Consider the following 22,292-nt stretch of genomic DNA (forward strand, 5'->3'; position numbering starts at 1 on the left):
GAATAGTATCTCATTGTCTCGTTTTTTCTAGTATTAGCTAGCTTTATTATGTTTATTGAATACTGGTATTTTTTCATTTTTGAAATGCCTGTTTATTACTTTTTTCCAGTTTTTTAAATTGGGGCTTTCATCCTTTTTTTTCCCCCTAAAGTTTTACATATGTCTCTTTTTTCCCCCATTGACACCCCCCCTCCCCCCCCCTTCTCCCACCCCCTAGGGCAAGCCCCCACCGCCCCAGTGTCTGTGTCCATTTGGTTATGCTAATATGCATGCATACAAATCCTTTGGTCGCTCTCTAACCCCCAGGGACTTTCATCTTTTTTCTAATGGGTCTCGAAAATTTGTATTTTAGGGATTTTTTACCCTTGTTATATATGCTGCTTATATTTTTTCTAACTTGCCTTTTAAGTGCATGCATGTTATTTTTTAAACTTTTAGTTTTTAAGTCTTAAGCAAGGGAAAGACATTCTGAATATATATTGTACGAAGGCTGAATGAGAGAGAGGAGAGAATGAAAGCAAGGACTAGATAGGAGGTCTCTCGGTTCTTGGGCAGGACTCGGCTGGAAGCTCAAAGAGCAGGAAGCATCAAGCTTCTCTTTTCTTTCCACTCAGTGTTTCAGATTCCCACTCTCAGAGCTCATGTTCTCAGAAAAGCTCCCTCATACAGGGAAATTCTTCATTTTCGGTCTTGTAAGAGAAAAAGAAATGTTTGGAATAAAGCTAATGGTCTTTATTTCAGTGACAGTAAAGTTCACGTTTGAAGAGAAGACAGAAATGTGTTTGTTTTCAATTGGGAAGCAACATTTAGGTACATTATGCTTTGCCTTGGTTTTTGCTTTATCATCTTTTTGGCATCTTTGTTTTCTATCTTACCTGCCAGGAGGTTTCTTTTTGATGAATCAGCTGCTTTTTTAAATCAGTGCCACAATTTTAGGAACAAACCAGTGATGTTGCAGTATTTTCAGGGTTAAAAGCATTTAGATTAAAGTGAAATTTGTTGCTATACTTCAGGCCAAATTCTGAAAATGAATGCTTTGAGGTACAGTTGCATTCATTTCTATTCATGTACTTTTCAAATGCCAGGCTTACTTACTAATTTTCAGGCTTAGTGTTACTTATTCTCATTAGAAACAAACTCATTTTACTTTATTTTTTTTTTAAATCCTGAAAATTAGCAACTGGCCCTTTAGAAATAGCATCCATTGTGCTATAATTACTCAGTCTTCTGTGGAAGTCATTTCCATGTTATTTATTTTAACTAAAAATTCCACTTCCAAGGGAATTCTCTATGTGGGAGTCTTTTTTCTGTGGGGGATTATTTACACCAACAAAAGTGACACATTGTTCATTTTTATTCTTAAAGTTTGTTTTAAACTGTTTCTTGAAAAATAAATGCTTGCTCCCCCCCCCCCCCCCCCCCCCGTCAGAGTTCCAATAGTCTCATGATAATGAAGAATTGAAAGAAAGCAAAGTTGCTTTCGACCTCCTGAAAGTCAGTTTAAACACCTTCGGGTGCCCAGAGGAACTCACTGTACCTCCGGGTAAGCCCGTCTTGAGCTGGGCGGGGAGCTTCCCTCTCTTATTCAACCCCAGAACACAAATGAGAAAGATCTCTGCTGTGGTTCCTAGACTAGAAATTCATCAAGGAGAACAGAACACCTGCCCCTCACACCAAAGGGACAGAGAGAAAGCTCAGGCCCTGCTGGTGACATTGCCTTCTTTTTAGTGTAGTCCTCGGAGCAAAAATGAAAGGCCACTTCGTCCAGTTCTTGACACTGGCAAATACGAAGAGTTTCTCCCACTAGGATTTCTCACAGTTCTGGTCCTCACAAAAGTACAAAAATCAAGACAGCATCAGAAGAGAGAGAGAGAGAGAGAGAGAGAGAGAGAGAGAGAGAGAGAGAGAGAGAGAGAGAGAGAGAGACATTTTAGGAGAGCATGAAATGGCCCTGGCAAGCAGTGCAGGGAACAATGAAGGAAGGGCCTCTTGTCAAGAGTGCCACTTGCGTGTACATGTTTTACAGGTCAGCTGACACGCTAAGTGACTTCCATCTTGTAGCCCTGAGGACCACCTGTAAGTAAGTTACATACATATACTCACACACATCACATGCCCCTATTTTATAGAATTGAAAACTGAAGCTTAATACCCAAGGTTTTCCCCTGAAGTAAATGGCACATCTTCCCTCCGCTCTGTACTCTGTTGCCTCAGTATAATTTACCTAACTGAGCAGGTCTTGTTTTGACATTATTGGGGAGAATGTAGACCTGAGACAAAGAGTTACAAACTGTTCCATCTATTTCAAGATGATCTTAACCCAGAGAAAGAACTGTTGGTTTCAAATGGGTCATTTCAGCCTTCTACAGCTGGGAGAGTTATCAGTGTAGTGCCTGACATCGGTAAAAATCACTCATGCAGAGTATCTACAATCACCCCCACGGTTCTGGGGAACATCCTGCCTTGACAAGTAAAATGTTAAAACTAATGGGATCTTAAAGAATTTTGTTTTGGGCTTTCATTTGTAGTTCTTTCACATAATTTTTGCCAAGAGTTGTAAATGGTCCTGTGAGCATAGTATTTCACACCAAAGACATTTTCATGATTTTATTTGTCAGATGGAAAAAGATTGAAATGAAATACTATCCATAAGTTTCTGCTTTGTAAGTAAGTTTTTACACCATTGGGAAAGCGGATGGCTATACTGTTGTAAAGCTCTTGCAGTGGGTAAATAATTGCATTTTAAAAGTAAATGTCACTTAAAAACAAACACGAAAAAAACTCAGTGCATTTGAAGAAAATTCACCCTGACAGATACATGTGTATATTCTTTAAACATCTTGCAGTTTATTTGTTGTGCTCCATTAGGAAGCCACTTTGTTTTCCTCTATACAGTGAAGGACTTCAGATATCATTAGCACACATACATTCGGTTTAACTTGACTGTACTACCAATGATCAACTACACTCTATTGATAATCAATATGATTCTGCTTTTTCCTGTATGCGAGGTTCTTGCTATCTGCTGGGTTTTAAGTTGTACAGTCTCCACACAGGGACTTGTTAAAATAAGTTCCTATATACAAATTTAAAAATTGTAGCAAGCTAAATGAAACTATCTTGTCATTGAAACTATTTATATCCACTCAGAATATATATCGTTAACTATGACTGAAAGAATCTTTTTAGGTATAGTTTTTAAATACTATAAATGTTATTTTATAAAATTATAGATCTTTAAATCTGCAAGAACCTCGGTGATCATACTTTACCAACGAGTAAACTGAGGCCTGGAGACATGAAGGGACTCTTCCAAACTTGTGTAGCGGGAGGATGGCTTTGCTTCAGCTTCACTCAGGTGTTTTGAATCTCAGTCCAGCACCCTTTCTATTCTACTCTTTCTTTAGTACTAGGTAGAAGGAAAGGAAGAAAAGGTAGAAAGGAGAGGAGGGTGCAATATTCTATGGATTGATCTTAACTGTTAGGTAGTGAAATCCACTGGTTTTGAAGTCAGGAGGTCTAGAGCTTGGCTCTGTTCCTGTTTTGCCCTTGTTTTGGTGTCTTGGGAAAATTATTTAACCTTTGGCATCATTTTCTTCAAGTGAAAACTGTCTTTTCTGAATCATTTTATGTATCTGGCCTGATGGTTTGTTTTTGTTGTTGGGGAAATGAACCTTTAAATATTCTTATATAAAATGAAGTTTCTTTAAGTCTTTATTCCCCAGAGTTCAGATAATTTATAAACAGGTAACTATATTTAATAATAAAATTATAGCCCCCTATAGCTTCCTAGAAGCTGTTATTCATCCCATCCCACAGGCCTACAGGAGACCTGCTCAGTGACCAAGTTGTGCTTCTGCTTATTCTTAGCTCCCAAAGCAAATTGTTGATTTTCTCAAACATGGTTTTCACATTATTAGAAACATAGCAGAAAGGTTTAAGATGACAGGGTTGGGGTGTACTAGTGTTACAGAACTTACCAGGTGACCGAAAAATATGCAGGAGTACAGGAAAAACCCATTTATTCTCAGATGTTTCTTATGTAATAGTACCGGACTCAGGGGAGGCTGTTTCTCTCCAAATCCTGAGCAAGCCAATATGGAGGAAGCTTTCCCTTCATACCTTTTTGGTTTCTTTGTCTCCCAAATATGGGATGGGGCTTCCGGACCTTTTGCAGGCTTTGCAAAAAGCTCCATGTGCTGGGATGGGGGCAGTGAGACCACATCTCAAGGCCTGGATTGGCGCCAGCACTGATAACTCCGTCTGGGGGTTGTGTATTGTTCATGGTGTATGGCAGGGGTCCTCAAACTACAGCCCGCAGGCCACATGCGGCCCGCCGAGGACATTTATCTGGCCCGCCGGGTGCCGCTGCCTGTCCTGCTTAGCAGCTGACTCGTCCCGGGCCCGCAGTGCGCATAGGAATTCGTTCATAGTTTTTTTTGTTTTTTTTTAAACTATAGGCCGGCCCTCTAATGGTCTGAGGGACAGTGAACTGGCTCCCTGTTTAAAAAGTTTGAGTACCCCTGGTGTATGGCCTCTAGTACTTAGGTAAACAGGTCTTGCAGGACCAGATAATTAAAGAAGGAGCAGTGACTAGACCAGCCGTGGGCAAACTACGGCCCGCGGGCCGGATCCGGCTGTTCTATCCAGTTCTCTTGCTCTCCGATCCTCTCCTTTACTTTGAATTTATATTTATTTACACAAACACTCCATCCATGCTTTTGTTCCGGCCCTCCGGTCCAGTTTAAGAACCCATTGTGGCCCTCAAGTCAAAAAGTTTGCCCACCCCTGGACTAGACTATAGGTTAACAAGAATGTGCATTAGGTTACTGGCACATACTCAGATTGCTAGCCCTCCAAAATGTCCCATTTTCCCCATCAGTAGCCTCTAAGCAATGTTTATACTGTTTAAATGGTGTTTTATATCTTTAAACACTTGATCCAAAGAAACAACAATACTCTAGAAAGTACATCATATTTCCTATCCTATCTAATAAAGAGGGAATATGCTAATTGACCATCACTCCATCACAAAGATGGCTGCACTCACAGCTGAGGCCAAGTTCCCATAAGGAGCCTTAACGAGCAGTCAGCAGGGACCTGAGGCTATGCCCTCCCCCCACCCCTGTGGGGCTTGACAGGGGACCTCAGGGCACGCCCCCCACCTGGCAGGGCTTGAAAGGGGACCTCAAGGTGCACCCCCAGTGCTGGGTCGGGGGACTCAGGCTGCGTCCCCCACCAGGTGGGGATTGACAGGGGATTTCAGGCCACGCCCCCCCACCCCAGCACCAGGCAGGGGGACCTCAGGCCGCGCACCCTGCCCCATCACCGGGCCAGGGGACCTGAGGCTGCGCCCCTCTGCCTGTCTGGCCTTGACAGGGGACCTCAGGCCGTGCCCCCCATACAGTGGGGCTTAACAGGGGACCTCAGGCCATGCCCCCCACCCAGTGGGGCTTGACAGGGGACCTCAAGGTGCACCCCCAGTGCTGGGTCAGGGGAACTCAGGCCATGGCCCCCGCCCAGCGGAGCTTGACGGTGGACCTGAGGCTGCGCCCCCCCTGCTGGTGGGGCTTGATAGGGACCTCAGGCCATGCTCCCCACCCAGTGGGGCTTGACGGGGGACCTCAAGGCACGCCCCCCGCCCTGGTCTGGGCTGGGGGACCTCAGGCCATGCCCCCCATCCTGGCGCCAGGCCAGGGGACCTGAGGCTATGCCCCCTGCCTGGCAGGGCTTGACAAGGGTGGGACTGGCTGGGTCTGGATCTAGCCCTATCAGGGAGGGCCGGCCGGGTCTGGGTCTCATGCAATTTTGAAGCGCATGTGGGTGGGCGGGGACTTGACTCTGGGTCCCGTGGTACACCCCAGACTCTGACAGGAGGAAGGTTTTCATATACAGTTTACTAATTTTCCTTCATCTCTGACACTTCTATTATAGAGAAAGGGCAGATAGCAATATTAAATTATTTCCTCTAATCCCCTTTTAATGTGCACGAATTTCATGCACCGGGCCACTAGTTATTAATATAAATATATATCCTCTTTTGACTCATTCATGAAAACCTATACTAGTAAAGTATTCATACTTTTTTTATTATACACGTCTTTTTATCGTTGAAAGAAATCACTATTAGAAGCCTGTACCATGCTTCCACAAGGTCTCATTGGTCAGACAGTGTGACAGCTCCATGCCTAAACCATCAGTGGCCCAGGGAACTCTGCCATAATGATTACGTGTGGCCAGTTAGGAGTCACTCCTCTCCTCCACTTCCCTGGGGTTTGTCTAGGGGCATGTGACCATTCTGAGGAAGGCGTTGGTCGAATCTGCAGATAGGCAGGGCTTTATCCGCTGTTTTCATGGTCTAGATGAGAGAGAAAATAAGGCAGTGCCAACAGAAGTGGTCATTAAAGAATCCTGAGAGGGGATGGACCTGGAGTCAACAGGGTTTGGTAACCAACTGGCTTGGGAAGAGGCAGAAAGGTAAGGAAGCCAGAGGAAGGCCAGATGCCTGTCCTGGTATCTTTTAGAAATATATACTGAAATATTTATCAGTACATTTGAGGTGAAACAACACCAGATGTTAGACTGGTAGAGTCAGGCCAGACCTCGGTTCAGCAACCTCGGTACTTGAGTTCTGACAAGAAAGAATTCAGAGCCAAGACTCAGACTATAAGAGAAAGTTTATTTAGAAAGTCACACAAGACTCAGACTATAAGAGAAAGTTTATTTAGAAAGTTTATTTAGAAAGTTTATTTAGAATTCAGAGCCAAGACTCAGACTATAAGAGAAAGTTTATTTAGAAAGGTAGAGGAAGTGAGCGTAGAAGAAATGGGCTCAGTAAACACGTTACAGAGGCAAAGAAGGGCCCTTGGAACTGAGGACAGAGAGGAAAATGGGCTCTGGGGTGGGGTGGGGTGGGGTGGGAGGGGGAGGGGGAGGGGGAGGGGGACAGGGGGAAGAAAGGTGCAGGCCTGCTCCATAAAAAGAGCCACCAAAGTGCCAAAGTAGCCATACTTTTAACAGCCTGTGTAATAAACTAATGGACTTTATGTACCTTTTAAATTACATCTAATTAAATGATTAAGTTAACAAATCTGTTTCCAAAGGGAAACAGGAAGAGTTGGCTGCATTACCATCTCATTCTTGTTTTTAAAAGGTACATTATGTTGCCCTGGCTGGTGTGGCTTGGTTGGGGGGAAGGGGCAACCCATCATTGTTTCTCTCTCTCTCTCAAAAATCTATTTTTTAAAATCTTTTTAAAATATACCTTATGTTTAATATTAATATTAGAGCCCCAAAGGATGATTGTCAATTTTAGATATTGTAACGTATTCAGTGAAGTTAAAGTGAATCCTTCTAGTTCGTTGAGCTATCCTGTTCTCAAATAATTCTTGGCCTTGAAAATGATGCAGGGTTTGACTAAAGAAAAATTCTATCAAATGCTTTTTGCAAATGAAAAAACCTCACACTGTCAGAAGTTTTCAAAAATTTTATTGTTTATTAACTGCCTGTAGTGAAAATTTTATATTTGGGAATAAGTTCAAAAAGTTAACTATTTTCAATGGGCCTAGTAAAGAAAGGAAGAAATAACAGCAGAAGCTCTAGCTTGATTTTTCTTTTTTAAGGCCTCGTTGCAATATGTGCAGTGTGTAATACTGGGAAGAACTGTAATGAACTTTGGTTTAAATAACGGAAATAACTAAAAGCTTCACACATTGCATTGTTCTGTTTTACCACACACCCATTCTGTATCTCAGTATGCCTATCCAAAAGATTGTTATGACTGACTTATCTTTTATACCATTTCAATTCCTTTTATTTTTTTTCTTATTGTATATTGCCCTGTAGTCCTTCACTGCCTGAAATTTTTTCCAGGAATTATAAACATCCCAACAAAAATTTTCTGAGGAAACTCTCTTCATATAGAGTAATTGACCAAGTGACTAGGAGATTAGTCAACTCACTAAATGTTTAAAGCTGCAATTTTTACCACATATAATGAGTTGTCACCATGGAAGCAAACGGAAGAACCAAATGTTGGGCCTTCTTTCTTAATTGTAAATAGGTGTATCGATTTGGGTAGCTAAATTGCTATAGTAAATGATCCCAAGTTGTATAACGGCTCAAACACAGTTTGTTTATTGCTTATCCAGTTGTCCACGGCAGATGTTCCTGGTGAGCAGGTTGCTTCCTTTTGTGCAGAAATAGAGCAGCCTCTTTCCATTTTGGCTTCATCATACCCAGGGACATCATTTTTATGTATCTGGCTTGTAAAGGGAGAAAGAGCGGGAGGGACCCTGGTTCTCTAAGAGACACACATCCCTTCTACTCACCTTCCACTGGTAGGCGTCCAGCTGCAAGTGGTGCTGAGAAACAGTCTGGGATATTCCCAGCAACAGCCTTGTGCCATGAAGAAGAAGAGGGACTTGGGTTGACAAAAGGGTGTCTGTGTCACACCAGGTCACCTTTTTATCCGTTTCCTGATGAGCCTGCTTTAGTGAGGTTTCTTCTTGGGTCTTCACATGCTTTCCCCCTTTACAAGCCAGGAAAAAGCAATACAGCAAAGAAATGAATTTTTGGTTGCTTTTCAGAAGACAGTTCAACATTAAAAAATATTAATTCTAGAAGAAACTGTAGAGATTATCTCATCCAACACTTACACTTTTAGATAAGGAAGGCAGGTCCCCTTAAAAAGTGAGACTTTTGCTAGAGGTTATTCATGTCATCAGAGACAGAGCTTAAGACCTGGGGATTTTAAGATAAAGGAAGAGAGGGTGGTACCTTGTTCCTTTCTTGGAACTCAATTTAAGGCATTTTAAAAAATAATATGAATACTCTAAGAAGACAGAAAGTTTCCAAGTCTACTTCTGATAGCGAAGAAATGATGTTTTAGTGCATCATGGACCTCAGTTACTATAAGTAAAAGAAATATTTCTTCAGAGTGTTCTATAAGCTGCTCTTGTTAAATAGATTATCAAGGAGACAGGCTTCATATTTGAGGAAACATTATTTTATGATGAATCCTATCTCTTGTCAAGAACTTTTATTGTTGGCTAGAAAGGGAGTGGGTAGTAGCAATACTGGAAATTCTCAAATCTTGTAATCAGCCCTTTGTTTATCACTCTGCCCCCTCTACCTGTCATCCAACACTGTAGCCACTGGACCTGTATGGCTATTGAGCACTTGACATGTGGCTAGTCCAAATTGAAATGCTCTGTGAGGATAAGATATATACCAGATGTCGAAGACTTAGTGATGAAAAAGGGATGCAAAATACCTTACAAATTTTTATATTGATTATATGTTGAAATGATGTTTTAGATATATCAGGTTTACTTAAGTTAATTTCACCTGTTTTCTTTTTACTCATTGTAATTTTAAATTATATATGTGACTTTCATTATATTTCTATTGGATAATAAGTACTGCCCTAAACTTGTCCCCAGAGTTAATGATAGTATGATTTGTGTCTGAACACCTCTCCCTTATCCTCGTCAGAGTGAGTAAAAGTGGTAGAGCCAGGTTTCTTAGAACTAGCTCAATATACTTAAATATTTAGTCTTATTTAAACTTACATGCACAAACTAGTAACTTCATCTTTACTTGAGGAGTGATTGTGATACTATGTTATCATAATGCAGTAAAACCTTGATCATTCGGGGGGGAATGACCATCAGTACCTGAGGTAAGTAATGTTTTAAAAGAAACGCACTTCTCTGCTCCTAGGGATGCACACTAACATAACCGAAGCAAGCAGAGGGCTGCTTGTAAAATAGGCCACACAAACTAATAGGAAGAGCACAGCTTTTAGGGTCCTAGCAGATTCAGCACTGAAGTCAGGTCCTTATTTTAGCTGAACAACTTCAGGCAATATAGCCAGCTTCTCTGAAACTCAGCTCTAAAATGAAATGAGTGATATCTACCTAATAAATAGTGTTTGTCATAAAGATTAAAGAATTAAGTGAAATAATAATGTAAGTGAAGTTTCTGGCATATGTAAAGTTTCCTGATAAACTTACTCTGGGTCAAAGATTAATTTATGGGAAGTTGGTTAGGGATTAGTCTCCAGATCATACCAGGGAGGGTGGGGGGAGAGCTGTGGAGGAGAGAGGAAAAGAAGTTGGACGGTGATGCAGTATCAACAAAGACCTCAGCTGACCCTTGTGGAGCTCTGAACCAGAGGTGGCTCTTCAGAGCTGTCCTGCTGTGGGTGGAGGAGCCAGGCAGCCATTGATGCATCATCAGGTGCAGATGATCCCTCCCTTGGAACAGTGAACTTGGGCCAGGCAGCTTTCCTCCGCTCAGGGCAGCACAGAGGGGGCTGACAGGTGAGGCTGGGTGTGCCCCTCCTTGCTGAAGGGGCATCTGGGCAGCCCAGCAGGGTCCAGGCAGGAATGTTCCTTATCCTCTCCTCCTATTACAAAGCTTGCCTTGTCATAGGACAATATGCTATGTGTTGTCTGAAGTTAGCATAATCTGACTATTTGAACTGTTTCCTGTTACAAACAGTGACATTTTTTAACTCATCTCGGGAAGCATATGTGTAAGTTTTTCTAGAGGATAGTCCTGGGGGAAGAACTGCCAGCTCATAAGGTAGACAAATTCAACTTTATAAGATAATGGGAAATTGTTTTCCAGAGTGTTCGTACAAAGGAAGAGCAAAACAGGTGGGATGGACCCCAGGAAATTTAATGATGAAGGTTATATTCTACTTCAAATATGGGCGGTTTGAAGGGTGATTATTTTTTTAATGTATTTTATTTTTATTGTTACTGATTTCAGAGCAGAAGGGAGAGGGGGAGATAGAAATATCAATGATGAGAGAGAATCAATGACTGGCTGCCTTCTGCACGCCCCCTACTGGGCATTGAGCCTGCATGTGCCCTTGACCGGAATCGAACTTGGGACCCTTCAGTCCACAGACTGATGCTCTATCCATTGAGCCAAACGGGCTAGGGCAGGGTGATTTTTTTTTATGTTTATCTTACATAAACATTATATGCATTATTTTGTGTATAACAATCATTACATAATAAAAATGCCCCATAAGAGGGAATAGAAAAAAGTTGTTCCTAGTTCCATGAAATCCTTCAGGGGCCTTCTAAAGTACATGGAAGTAATTATTTGTTTCTAAAGTATCTGGTGCCTTCTAGAGTTGTTTATAACATATTATGACAGGAGACATGAAAGATGCTACTAACCAGTTACTCTTATACCTCACGCTTGCACTTTCCTGTCTGCAGGGCTCATTGGAGCTGCCAGGTATCAATGACTTGTGTCTGCAGCTTCCTCTAAGAGATATTAGGGTTTAATTTACATTGTCAGCCTTCACCTAATCAGCCCCCGTTGTGATCTCGGGATCACTGTAACGTTAGCTCTCATCAGCCCTTTGTTTCTGCTGTTCTTTGTAAAGAGGCTTTTTCCTTCTGCTAGAAATCTGTCTTCTTAGTTCAGTCCCCAGAGAATTGGAGAATTGCACAGCCTTCCTCTTGTCCCTTCTTCATGCGATTCGTCTTAGATTCTCTGTTTCCACATACTGGTTTCTCCTACATAAAAATGTGTATTGGATTGTTTTTAATATCTAAGAGTTAGGGAATGCTATAATTTTCTACCACACACTTGGCCTCTAGATCCCTTGAATGATCATCACCACTATCTTGAAAACCATTTTGTTTATCAGAATAATTTTTTAATTTTTCTTATTTTTCAATTATAGTTGACATTCAAATGTGGGGCAAAAGTAGGTTACACTTTTGAAAAACAGGGTTTATTCTTGTATTATTATTTATTAATTATTGTATTATTTTTCATAGGAACAACTGTAAACCTACTTTTGCCCTGCCCTGTATATTAGTTTCAGGTGTATAACTTAGTGACTAGACATTTATATAACTTAGGAAGTGATCACATAGTTATCACAATATTATTGACTATATTCCATATGTTGTACTTTACATCCTCTTGACTTTTTATATATGCCAATTTATATATAAATAGTCCCTTAGTCCCTTCCTCTTTTTCACCCATCCCCCAATCCCCTCCCATCTGGCAGCTATCAATTTGTTCTCTGTATCTATGAGTTTGTTTCTGTATTGTTTGGCTTATTTTGTTTTTTAGATTCTACATATATGTGAAACTATGTGGCATTTGTCTCTCTCTGTCTGACTTATTTCACTTAGCATGACACCCTTTAGGTCCATCCATGGTGTCACAGATGGCAAGATTTCATTCTTCTTTACTGCTGAGTAATATTCCATTGTATATATGCACCACATCTTCTTTATCTAATTCTTAATTGATGGACACTTAGATTGCTTCCATGTCTTGGCTATTTTAAATAATAATTTTAATTATCTAGGTAAGAAGTGAAAAAAGCTTTCATCTGGAGAAGTCACCTTACTTTTTAATTAATTGAGTTCTGTTGAATGTTTTCTCCAGAGACTTGGGGATCAGGTAGTGGTGAGAACAGATGAGCAGAGTTGGCTGGCAGGGGTTGGGGTGGGTGAGAGTGGTGGGTAGGTGTTTACGGCACAGGAATAGGAAAGTTTTATTGATGAGTAGTTGGTATTTAGTGGTTGGACATTGTTAGGTACCAGGATCTTCTTCATCTTTGTTACTGAAGTAAAGTTCTGGCTTCACCTACTTTATTATTTGTCTCATAAAACTCGGACAGGAGTATATCCAGATCTCAAACTCACAAGACTTTCAGAGCATCAGTGTCTAGCTTTACAACCCAGTTACCACATATATGGCACTTACATATCAGGTGTTATGCTAAGTGCTTCATCTGTGTTTCCTCTCCACCATCTCCCATAATGTCATTTGTAGTAGCCAGGATTCTTGACTACAAAAAAAAGGAAGGGAGGGAGGGAGGGAGGGAAACTGACTCTCAATAACTTAAGGGTAAAAGACAAGTATTGGAAGGTTATTAGGTAGCTCACGAGGTGGATGGGGAGGCTGTTTGAGAATCACAGGAGGAAAATGAGTTCCAACTAAGGAAGGCTGACAGCAGAGGAAAATGCTAAGTTGCTTCCATGGGAAAGATGTGGTCATGACATCAGCTGCTGCCACTATTACAACAGAGATGCTCTGTCACTGACTGTGTCTTCATGTCACTCTCTTGGGAGCATCAAGGGGCCCAAGATGGGTTTGCTCCCAGCCTGCAGGACAGGGCCCATCCTATGTCCTAGTCATCCCTCAACCTCTGGCACACAGTGGGGGTTTCCGCTGAAGTAGGAAGTTGTTCCTGTGAGTAGGCCCAAATCCACAAATGTCCATTGAGTCAGGTTTCTCCCTTTTTCATTGAGATTTTGAGAATTTAAGTAACTTATCCCACTTGATACATCCAGCCAGTGATGGAACCAAGATGTGAACACAGGTCAGTTCATCACCATGGCACTTCCCCACCGCCTTTAGTGCTATTAACCTTGTAGAAGCCACAGTTAGGGTCTTAGCCACATTGAAATTTAGATGAGGCAGAAAGTGTTAAATAGAAATCTGTTGTCTTATTTTGTTTGAAGCTTGCACATTTCCAGTTGGTCTGGTGCCATAGAAATCCTTCAGGTGTTGTTAAGGACTCATTTGGGAGTAGCAGTACTGTAACCAACTGGTTGAAGGAAATGTATTTGAAACAGCCCTGTATCCTTTAAACTTTGAAAAGTCTGGCTCAGTTTGAGAAGTTGATCGTCCGATGCCCATGTAGAGTGTAGCCATTAGCTATTTCACAGAAGACTAGACGCCTGAATTTGCTCCAGGATTTTTCAGAAGTTTACTTGAGAGTGAGCTAGGGCCAGCCCAAACTCCCAACTGGACCATCTACCCCCGGAAATTACCTGGAGCCCCAGGGCACAGTGTTGATATTAAAGGGATTTAAATTGTTCTGAACTCTCTTTCTTTTCTTTGATTGGAATTCTGGGGAGACCTTGCTGATTAAGAAAATAACACCCATGTAGGACCACCTCTTTGGTTTACTGTCTTTTTGAGAATGAAAGCCAAGGATGTTTGGAAACAGAAAATGTCCCCAAATTAACAAGTTTTGCAGCTTCTTGTGTAACTGTGTAGCCACTGATACTACTGTTGTGTTACAGTTGCTATTGTTCCCTCTCTTTCCTGTTCATCCTTCAGTCCCACCTCAGCCTCACGTCTTACTTTCCTCGGGGACGCCTTCCTGCACTTAAGCCCAGGCCAGAACCTGCTGGAAACCTGGAGTACCTTGTGCTGCGGCTCACAGCAGGGGCACAGGACCTGCTTCACCATTGCTGCGGGATTATTTGATTACTTACTAATTAATGATTATTTGATTTTGGTCTCTCAATGTAAGCTCAGTTGGAGCAGGAGTCTGTTTGGTTTTGTTTATTCTATTTCTAGTGCCTAACAGAGTAAATGAGGGAAATCACAAGGGTGAACAGGATTAGACAGGTGTTTTGTCCTCTGCACTCTGCAGCTTACAGTTACTTGTACGTGGCACCGATGGTGACCATTTTTTGGAGAAATTACATATGACTTGAAATTATTAAGAACTGATGCAAACTACCAAGTGAACTAAACAAAGAAATGGAAAATGAAATTGTGTGGTTTTAGATGACTTTCTGATAAATGAAAGTGAGACAGCAAAATGTGGCATGCTCTCTGCCACATTTGGGGGAGGGGTAATGCAGGTAGAGTCATGTATTTTGATTGGCAGTGTTTCCTCCTTGGATAATAATTTCTCTTTGGTGTGAAGCTCCTCAATGGCAACCATCTCTGACCGTGGCACGGTGCCTGGCATGCCTTAGGCACTTAGGGAACGTTTGTTGAATTGACACTAAATGTTATAAAGAGATTATTGAACTGAGCGGGCTAACGGAACAGAATACTTTCTTGGCACTTACCATCCCATCTGTAATTATTAGTGTACTCATTGGAAGAACAGCTTTGGGGCCTCTGGAATGATACAATTTCTGTGTTTGCATTTTTTATGTATTTGGGGGTAGAATGCACAGTACCTTCTTGCGGCACAGAGAGAAGAACTTATAGTGTCTCAGGTATTCATTATGGGTTTTTCTACCCCTCCAGAAAGACTAATAGTTTCAAGATAAGGTTCTGTGTGTTGTTGTTCTTTCCATGTGACAGTTTGGAAAGGTGTGAGCTGAATGTGATGGTGTCGGTTATAAAGAATTGTCGTATGAATACTCGCACACAGGTGCAGTCTTCCGTCTATATTTTCCTGTACTTCCAAAGAGCAGCCTAACACATGACCCTCGCCTACACGGCTTACCTGCCTGGCTTTGGTTGATGAAGGGAAAGTGATGTTTTCTCAAGTTTGGGACTATTTCATGCTTACAGGGTGTGTTTTTCCCCCTCAAGAATGTTATTTAATTTTGAATGTAAGAAGGTTCTATTTAAAGATTTCTTCCCCATCCTGTTGCTTTGTATGTTGGAGGAACAGATGGCACTAAAGCATGTGATAGTACAGGCAGGACTAAGGGCTGGGAGAGTGAGGAGACGTAGTCTCATAGGTAGAACATGTCATAGGGATTTTGACTTCCAACTGCCAATTACTGGAGACAGTGATTGTTCATTAAAATTAGGCTTAGTTTACATTCTGGATAATGATTTATGAGCCAAGGAAACCCATAGCCCCACTGCCAGACAGAACTTTTCACTTTTGTGTCCAGCTGAGACGGATAAAGAGAAGGATTATCAGACCTTTACAGAAAGGGAGCTGTGAAATGTGCTCATTAGGCTGAGATCGGAGGATCAGGAGACCAGAGAGCAGATCAGTGTCTAATCTGGGAGAAATTATGAGTCCAATTTCAGAAAATAGTCCGTGAGGCGTGTCCAGTCTGTTAAAGTGGTAGATTGGTGACACGTGGCAATAGGGTTGCCGTTCAGACTCCTTAACACAGATGTCAGCCAGGGGTGAGGCTCCTGTGGATGGACCACGTGGGGATCAGGATGGAGTCCTAGGGTCTGAGCACGAATGAATGTAGGCTGCCACCATCTGCGGGGGTTCAGCACGAGTCCCAGACTAGAAAAGTGTCAGCTGGGAAAGCCTGGAAGAAGACATGAAAAGTAAAGCAGGAAGTAAGTTTTTATCTAATTTATCTATTTTTTTATTGATTGATTTGTTTTAGAGAGAGAGGAAGGGAGGGGGGAGAGAGAGAGAGAGAAACATCGATCTGTTGTTGCATTTATTTTTGCATTCATTGGTTGACTCTTGTATGTGCCCCGATTGGGGATTGACCCTGCAACCGGAAGCATCAGGATGATGCTCCAACCAAATGAGCTGCCCAGCCAGGGCTGATTTATCTGGTTTTCATATTTAAAGCCGTTCGTTGTTTCTGTGCTCTCTCATGGCTACAGTAGACACCGTTTTCTAAGAGGTTAGCTCATTTCGCTATCACGTTGCTGTATGGGAAGCAATAGCACCCAGAGAACAAAAGGATGCATACCTCGCTCCTGCCAAGTCTGGGTCAGGAAGCTGCCACACATTCTTCTGGACCCTGAGACCAGTTCCTGAGCTATGGGTAGACTGGATTATTTTAGTCTCTTTCTGCAGTTATATGAGTGGTCGGCCTCCATTTCACTTCGGGAGTCAGTCTCTTCATATTGAATTTTCCATTTCAAGGTAACCATCCCAAGACTTATTGCAGTCGGAAAAGATGTGTGGCTGTGGGCTTTTTAACCTTCAAGAAGCATAAAACATAGGCGAAGAACAGCCTCTACTGGAAATTAGGAAACCTGGACACAAGTCAGTTCTGTCACTTATTAGTCATGAGATCATGTTTCTAGGTCTTGGGGAATCTTCATTTATAAAATGACGAGATTTAAGCAATTATTTCTAAGGACCCTTCTAACGCTACCGATGAGATTAAGTCCAAAGAACTATCTAGACAAAAAATCATTCATTAGTGCCTTTGTGACAGTAGCATCGGCTTCTAGGAGACGTTGGGCCGTGTGACAGTCATTGCCAGAAAGCCCCAGTGAGCGCCTGACTCCGACTTCCAGATCAGCGTTCTGTCACTTCCCTCTGTTTCATTCAAACCAGTGTGATCTAAAGAACCAGAGCGAGCCATGCAATCCTTTTAAGTTAAGTGAACATTACATCCACCATTCTGTTCTGACAATAAACTGAAGCTGATTTCCTCCCCTGACCTCCCACCTCCCCCCTCCCCTAGCCCTTTTATGTAGGTGTTAATTGTACCTCTGGACAATTGGTATTTAGAATTCATTACCACCTTGGCTTCTCTCCAGTCTTCAAAAGTGTTTTCTGCTTAATGGTTCCATGACATTTTCTGAGAGGAAGGAAGCATCTGCCTGGATACCATTGGTATTCTCCTGTCTTTCTCATCTGCAAGTCTTCAGCTCACTGATATCCTGAAGGCAATCACTGTTATAATTATGGCAATAGAATTCCCTGTCCTTTCTACCTCCAGCCCCCAACTGAACGTGAGCTGCCTGAAGCTAGAGGCCTCATCCTGTGGGTATTGTATATATCCCCAGCACTAGTCCCTTGAAGGCACACACACAATGTATTACATTGAGCTCATTTCTCCGGACCCTGCCTATGGGTAGGGTTGGAGAGTTTTTCTATTCACTGGGACACTTTTTAAAAGCCTTTTAGGGCTTATGGACTAAATTGTGTCCTCAGTCAGAGAAAGCATCAGAAAGTGATGCCTTCCAGTTAATTAATTTACATAATGAAATTCTCCTACAATTTCTATTTGATGTGGAAGTCACCTTTATTTTCTGCTAAAGTTTCCACGGACAGTTATTTCTGTACTTTTAAACAGCTGCTGCGCTCCAGGAGGCCTGTCTCTGTTTCCCAGCAAGCAGGCTCTCTGCACAGGCTGGCCAGCAGCTAAGCACAGTCATCCATCTCAGCAGGAGGGGCCAGACAGATCACCCAGTGGGCCTTTGAAGTGTTTTGTTTTGTGGGTTTTTGTTTTTTGTGGGTTTTTTTTTTGTTGTTGTTTTTTTTTTCATTTCAAATCTAGTTGCAAACCCTATATGTACCTAACACCACGACTGTGGGCGATGTGAAATAAAAGGAGGAAGATAAGACTTGTTCAGAGAACAATTGGAAAACCAAATGTTATTTAAGATGTGATATATTGAAGGCATAGTCACTGCATCCTTGGTTAGGGTAGCAAAGGACTGTAAACTAGGTATCCAGTAATAAGACCCTGATAACATGTTGCATTTACACACTGGAATACTACTTGCAACTACTAAGGAGAGTGAGGTAGCTTTATGTGTGCTGATGAGGGGAAAGTAGCAAGAAACTAAGAAGCTATGTCATTTATTGTCCGTAAGAAGGAGTAGCACACTCACCCACCCAGAGTACATGGCTGGATTATCTCTGGAAGGTGCATAGGAAATTGGCAAGAGTGCTTGTTTCTGGGCAGAGGGACTGGAAAGCTGGTGTGGGAAGAAAACTTAAATTTCACTGCATACTCTCTTGTTCTGTTGTGTATGAACTGTTTATTTTTCAGGAAAAAATAAGTTGAATTTTTTTTCAGTTTAATGACATGAAATTCAGTAGAGAAGGGAAGGAAGCTGACTGTCTCCGAGGAGTGTATTTATTCCATAGATAGCCCTTGAGGTCCTGCTCCTGCCGGATACTGCTGTAGGCTCGGAGATGCAGGTGAAATCCAACAGCAATGAATGCCGCACAGCCGGGGAGGTAGCAGTAATGATGGAGAACGATGGGTGGAGGGTGCAGGCTCTTTAAGGAAGGGTGGGTGGAGAAAGTCCCTCAGAAAAGGTAACCTTTGAGCTGAGCCTCGAATGATGAGCAGCCAACTATGTGGAGGATCAGGGCGGAGCTACAGAGTTCCAGGTGGGAGGACAGCAGACAGGAGTCATTCAGAAAGCTTTAGAAAGGACCTGAGCTTGTGTTTCTTGTGCGGATTGAGTGGACGCTATAGTCCAGTGTACTCAACTGGGATGACGCAACCGGCCTGGCTGAAGGAAAGTGGTGGGAATGCCATTGGAAAGTGGGATAAAGCCAGAGCAGCACAGGCCTTGAGGGCTGGGGGTCCTGCCCTCTTCTTGGAGAACGTACTCGGATAAGGTAGAGGTATCATCTGTGGCTCATTCTTAGATGAGTAGAGGCATTGCAGCTGTGGGCTTGCTCTGTCCAGGTGCAGATTTGATTGGAACAGAGAGAGGGAGGGAGGGTGGAGGAAGGCTTATCTCCCTGACCTGCAATAAGGTTCATTTCTGGTTTAAAAAGGAAAGTGCAATGCAAACAGCCATTGTATGTGGAAGACAGTGTGGTTTGTGGGATGGCTTACAGTGAGGATCTGAATGCTGATCTGTCCTCTCCTCCTCAACTGACTTGTCCTCTGCAAAGTGGTGACTGTAACATCACTCACCCCCTCGCCAAACTGCCATGCTATCACAGTGAGATAGCGGGTTACTTCTGTAAAGCAGGTTAAACGGGTGGAAGTTTTTTATTAATAATGACATTACCAAATAATAATGCCAATTGGGCAGTCTTTGGGCAAAGAAAACATAGAGTTATCAATAGGGTCTGCAACTTTAAGTGATATATAACCAAATCAATTTTACCATGGGCCAGTTCATATAAACATAAGATAAATTCCTATGGCATCTCATCAACGTTACAATGAAATGTTGTATTGGGGTAAAGAGAGCATATTTCTGCTAAACTCTTCAGAAGTTGAGTTGTGTATCGGATTCCATTCTGCACATGCCAGCACATGGTTTTTATTCTTTTTGTGAACCCTTTTGGTGGAGAAAGGAAATTAAGTTCATCGGGAGACATATTCTAGCTCCTCATTATGGTGACTGGCAAGGGACCCAGAGAAGTGTTTCTTTTAAACCGGTGCTCTGTGTTTATAGCCACGTGGAGGCGGCTTCTCTCATGTCTTTTGCATAATCCTCTTTAAGTTTCTATCTGGCTCTGCTGTTAGCTCCTTCAAGGATTTTACTCAGGCTTACTTGTGTTAAATGGAGCTATTTGCCTACAGGATCATCATATGTTTAAGTTAGAACTATGCATATTCTAAATGACCAGTTTTATCGTAATGTTATAGTTACACCATTCTTTATGTTATATGCTTTGTAAAGTATGAAGTCGCTAGGGTACTTTTTAAAGTTTATTTTAAAGGGCAGTTACTCGGTTGCTTCAAATTACCTGTCAAGAGAGGAAAATGTACCTCAAAATAGCTAAAATAATGTCATAGACTCTAAACTCAGTGCATTCTTAAAGAAGAGGAGATCCCCAAGATCTTCCAAAACCTATTATCTTTCATTATTTTAGACCAAATTTTACCGAAATTAGTTGATGTCTTTGTTTTGCTTACAGCAGAATTGAAGCATCAAGTACTTAAAGGAGATGGAAAGTGAAGAAGCCTAGAGGCAGGTGGGGGGAAGCCGTGATATGAGGGTGAAACAAAACCTAGTCCACACACCGCCTTGCCTGGCCCGTCCACAGGGGAGGAGACAGCCCCGCATGCCTTAGAGTGTTCAGGACTCGGCCATGGGCCACACAAAACTGTGATCCCGAGTCATCAAAGAAAAGTTCAGATTTGAGGGGTGGGATTGGCACATACTTCCCAGATTAACATGTTATTTACACAATCACTAAACCCTCCTTTACCTGGAGGCTTTTCTGGCTTTCTCTACCCTCGGGATGTTAGGTAAGTGAGGCATTGCAATCCTGAGCATCATGCCCCAAGCTAACTGCCTGTGTCAGGAGCTGAAATTATCTGGGCTCCTAATAATCTCCAATTTGTAATTCTCCCTCAGAGGGTTACCATGTTCTGGTGCCCTGGCAGCATGTGCAGCCCTTGAGAAAGCTCCTTGCTCCTTATTGATCAGCGTTAGCTTTATTGTTCTCCCCTAAGCCAGATTTAAAGTTAACATGTCCTAACCATCCAGTCTTCTTTTTAACTTTTCAGTATGCCAGGGAGGCAGCGGAACATTTTTATTCTTGACTTCTCCTACAAGCTGACATAATTCCTGTTTAAATATCTGGCTGTAGTAGTCTAAGGTTCTAAGAAACGTTTAATTCAGAAAGCTATACAGTTTGAATTACCGTTAAACAATGTACGGCCTGGATCAGGAAGGGGGAAATTAAATGGTCATTGAGATGCCTTTGTGGCTACTATCCATTTACCAGCCTGTAATTGATGGAGCCTTCTGATGTCCATCTGTATTTCTTTTCCTTTTGCAAATTTATTGCTGCTCCCACCCACAAGGTGCCTAACAAATTACTTGAGACTTTTATTTGTGGTATCTCTGTTTTGTTGTTGACATTAATGAGCCTGCTGCACAATATCACCAGAGAAATAGTGTTGCTATTTGTAATGTTAATGAATTGCTTGCCTGGCCAGTTGCCATTTGTTCCAGTGTGTGAATATGGGGTGTGTGCGTGTGTGCGTGTGCGTGCGTGTGTGTGTGTGTGTGTGTGTGTGTGTGAGAGAGAGAGAGAGAGAGAGAGAGAGAGCCCAGTAGCAGGGGTGGGATTGCATTTTTTTCCCTCTTCGCAGCCAGTGACGTGAGCTGTGCCTGGAACAATCAGACTGGCTGCAAACGGGGTAGTTGAAGATGCTGGGGGAGGCAGCCTGGTGTGCGTTAGGCTAACGCGATCACAGCGCTCCGAGCTGCTCAGGCACCACCCGGCAGAGCTCCTCCAGCATCAGAGCCTTGCAGCGTTAGGAAAGTGCCTTTTTATTTCTCCAAACCCCTTCCCGGTCAGCCTTTGAAATGATTGGCGTGAACAGTGTTCAGAGTGCCAGCAAGGTGCGGGTGAGGACCTCAGGTTCCGTGAAATACTCCCGGGAGGATTCTATCCGGCGGCAGTCCCACCGGTCAAAGTCTATGAAAATTTCCAACTCCTCAGAGTTTTCTGCTAAGGAGACCAAGGTAAAGAAATACCATGTTAAACCATATGGACAATTGTATGTTCGGATAACAGAATTCGATGCAGTCCTTGCCAGTGTCTGATGTTCAGTGACAGCCTGAGAAAGTCAGGTGTATGAAATGGCTCTAAGATAGTCAGTGAGATGAGGAGGGAGGGGGTATGTGAACTCCAGATGTATGGATTGCTGTGGCCTGGGTCAGTTTTGTAAATAGCCAGTTTGTGGAAGGGAAGGCTGAAGCAGTGCTCAGAATGAGATGGTCATGGGAAAGTGTTGGATGGCACATTGATCTTGCTTTTAGTCTCACAAAGGTTGTCAAATGATTTGTCAGTGCCGTGTATTTTTAGAACATAGGGGATACAGAGACATCCTCTAGGATTTTATGTTTCAGGGAGTTCCCCTTGCTTCCCCTTCTGCACT

The 22,292-nt window shown here is 42.4% G+C and overlaps 1 protein-coding gene across 12 annotated transcripts in view; it reads left to right on the forward strand.

Moving 5' to 3' along the window:
* Nucleotides 1-22,292, forward strand: part of PSD3 (pleckstrin and Sec7 domain containing 3) — a 532,096-nt gene that overhangs the window by 392,711 nt on the left and 117,093 nt on the right. The window contains exon 1 of one of the 12 annotated variants that reach the window (XM_080660421.1): nt 21,401-21,876. The exons of the other annotated variants lie outside the window; for them this stretch is intronic. Coding sequence (XP_080516547.1) covers nt 21,718-21,876 — 159 coding nt within the window. The 5' untranslated portion in view covers nt 21,401-21,717. Of the gene's footprint in view, nt 1-21,400; nt 21,877-22,292 lie in introns of those variants that run through there. 12 annotated transcript variants of the gene reach the window in all.

This window comes from Plecotus auritus, assembly GCF_963455305.1.
Source record: "Plecotus auritus genome assembly, chromosome: 3".
Lineage (NCBI taxonomy): Eukaryota > Metazoa > Chordata > Mammalia > Chiroptera > Vespertilionidae > Plecotus > Plecotus auritus.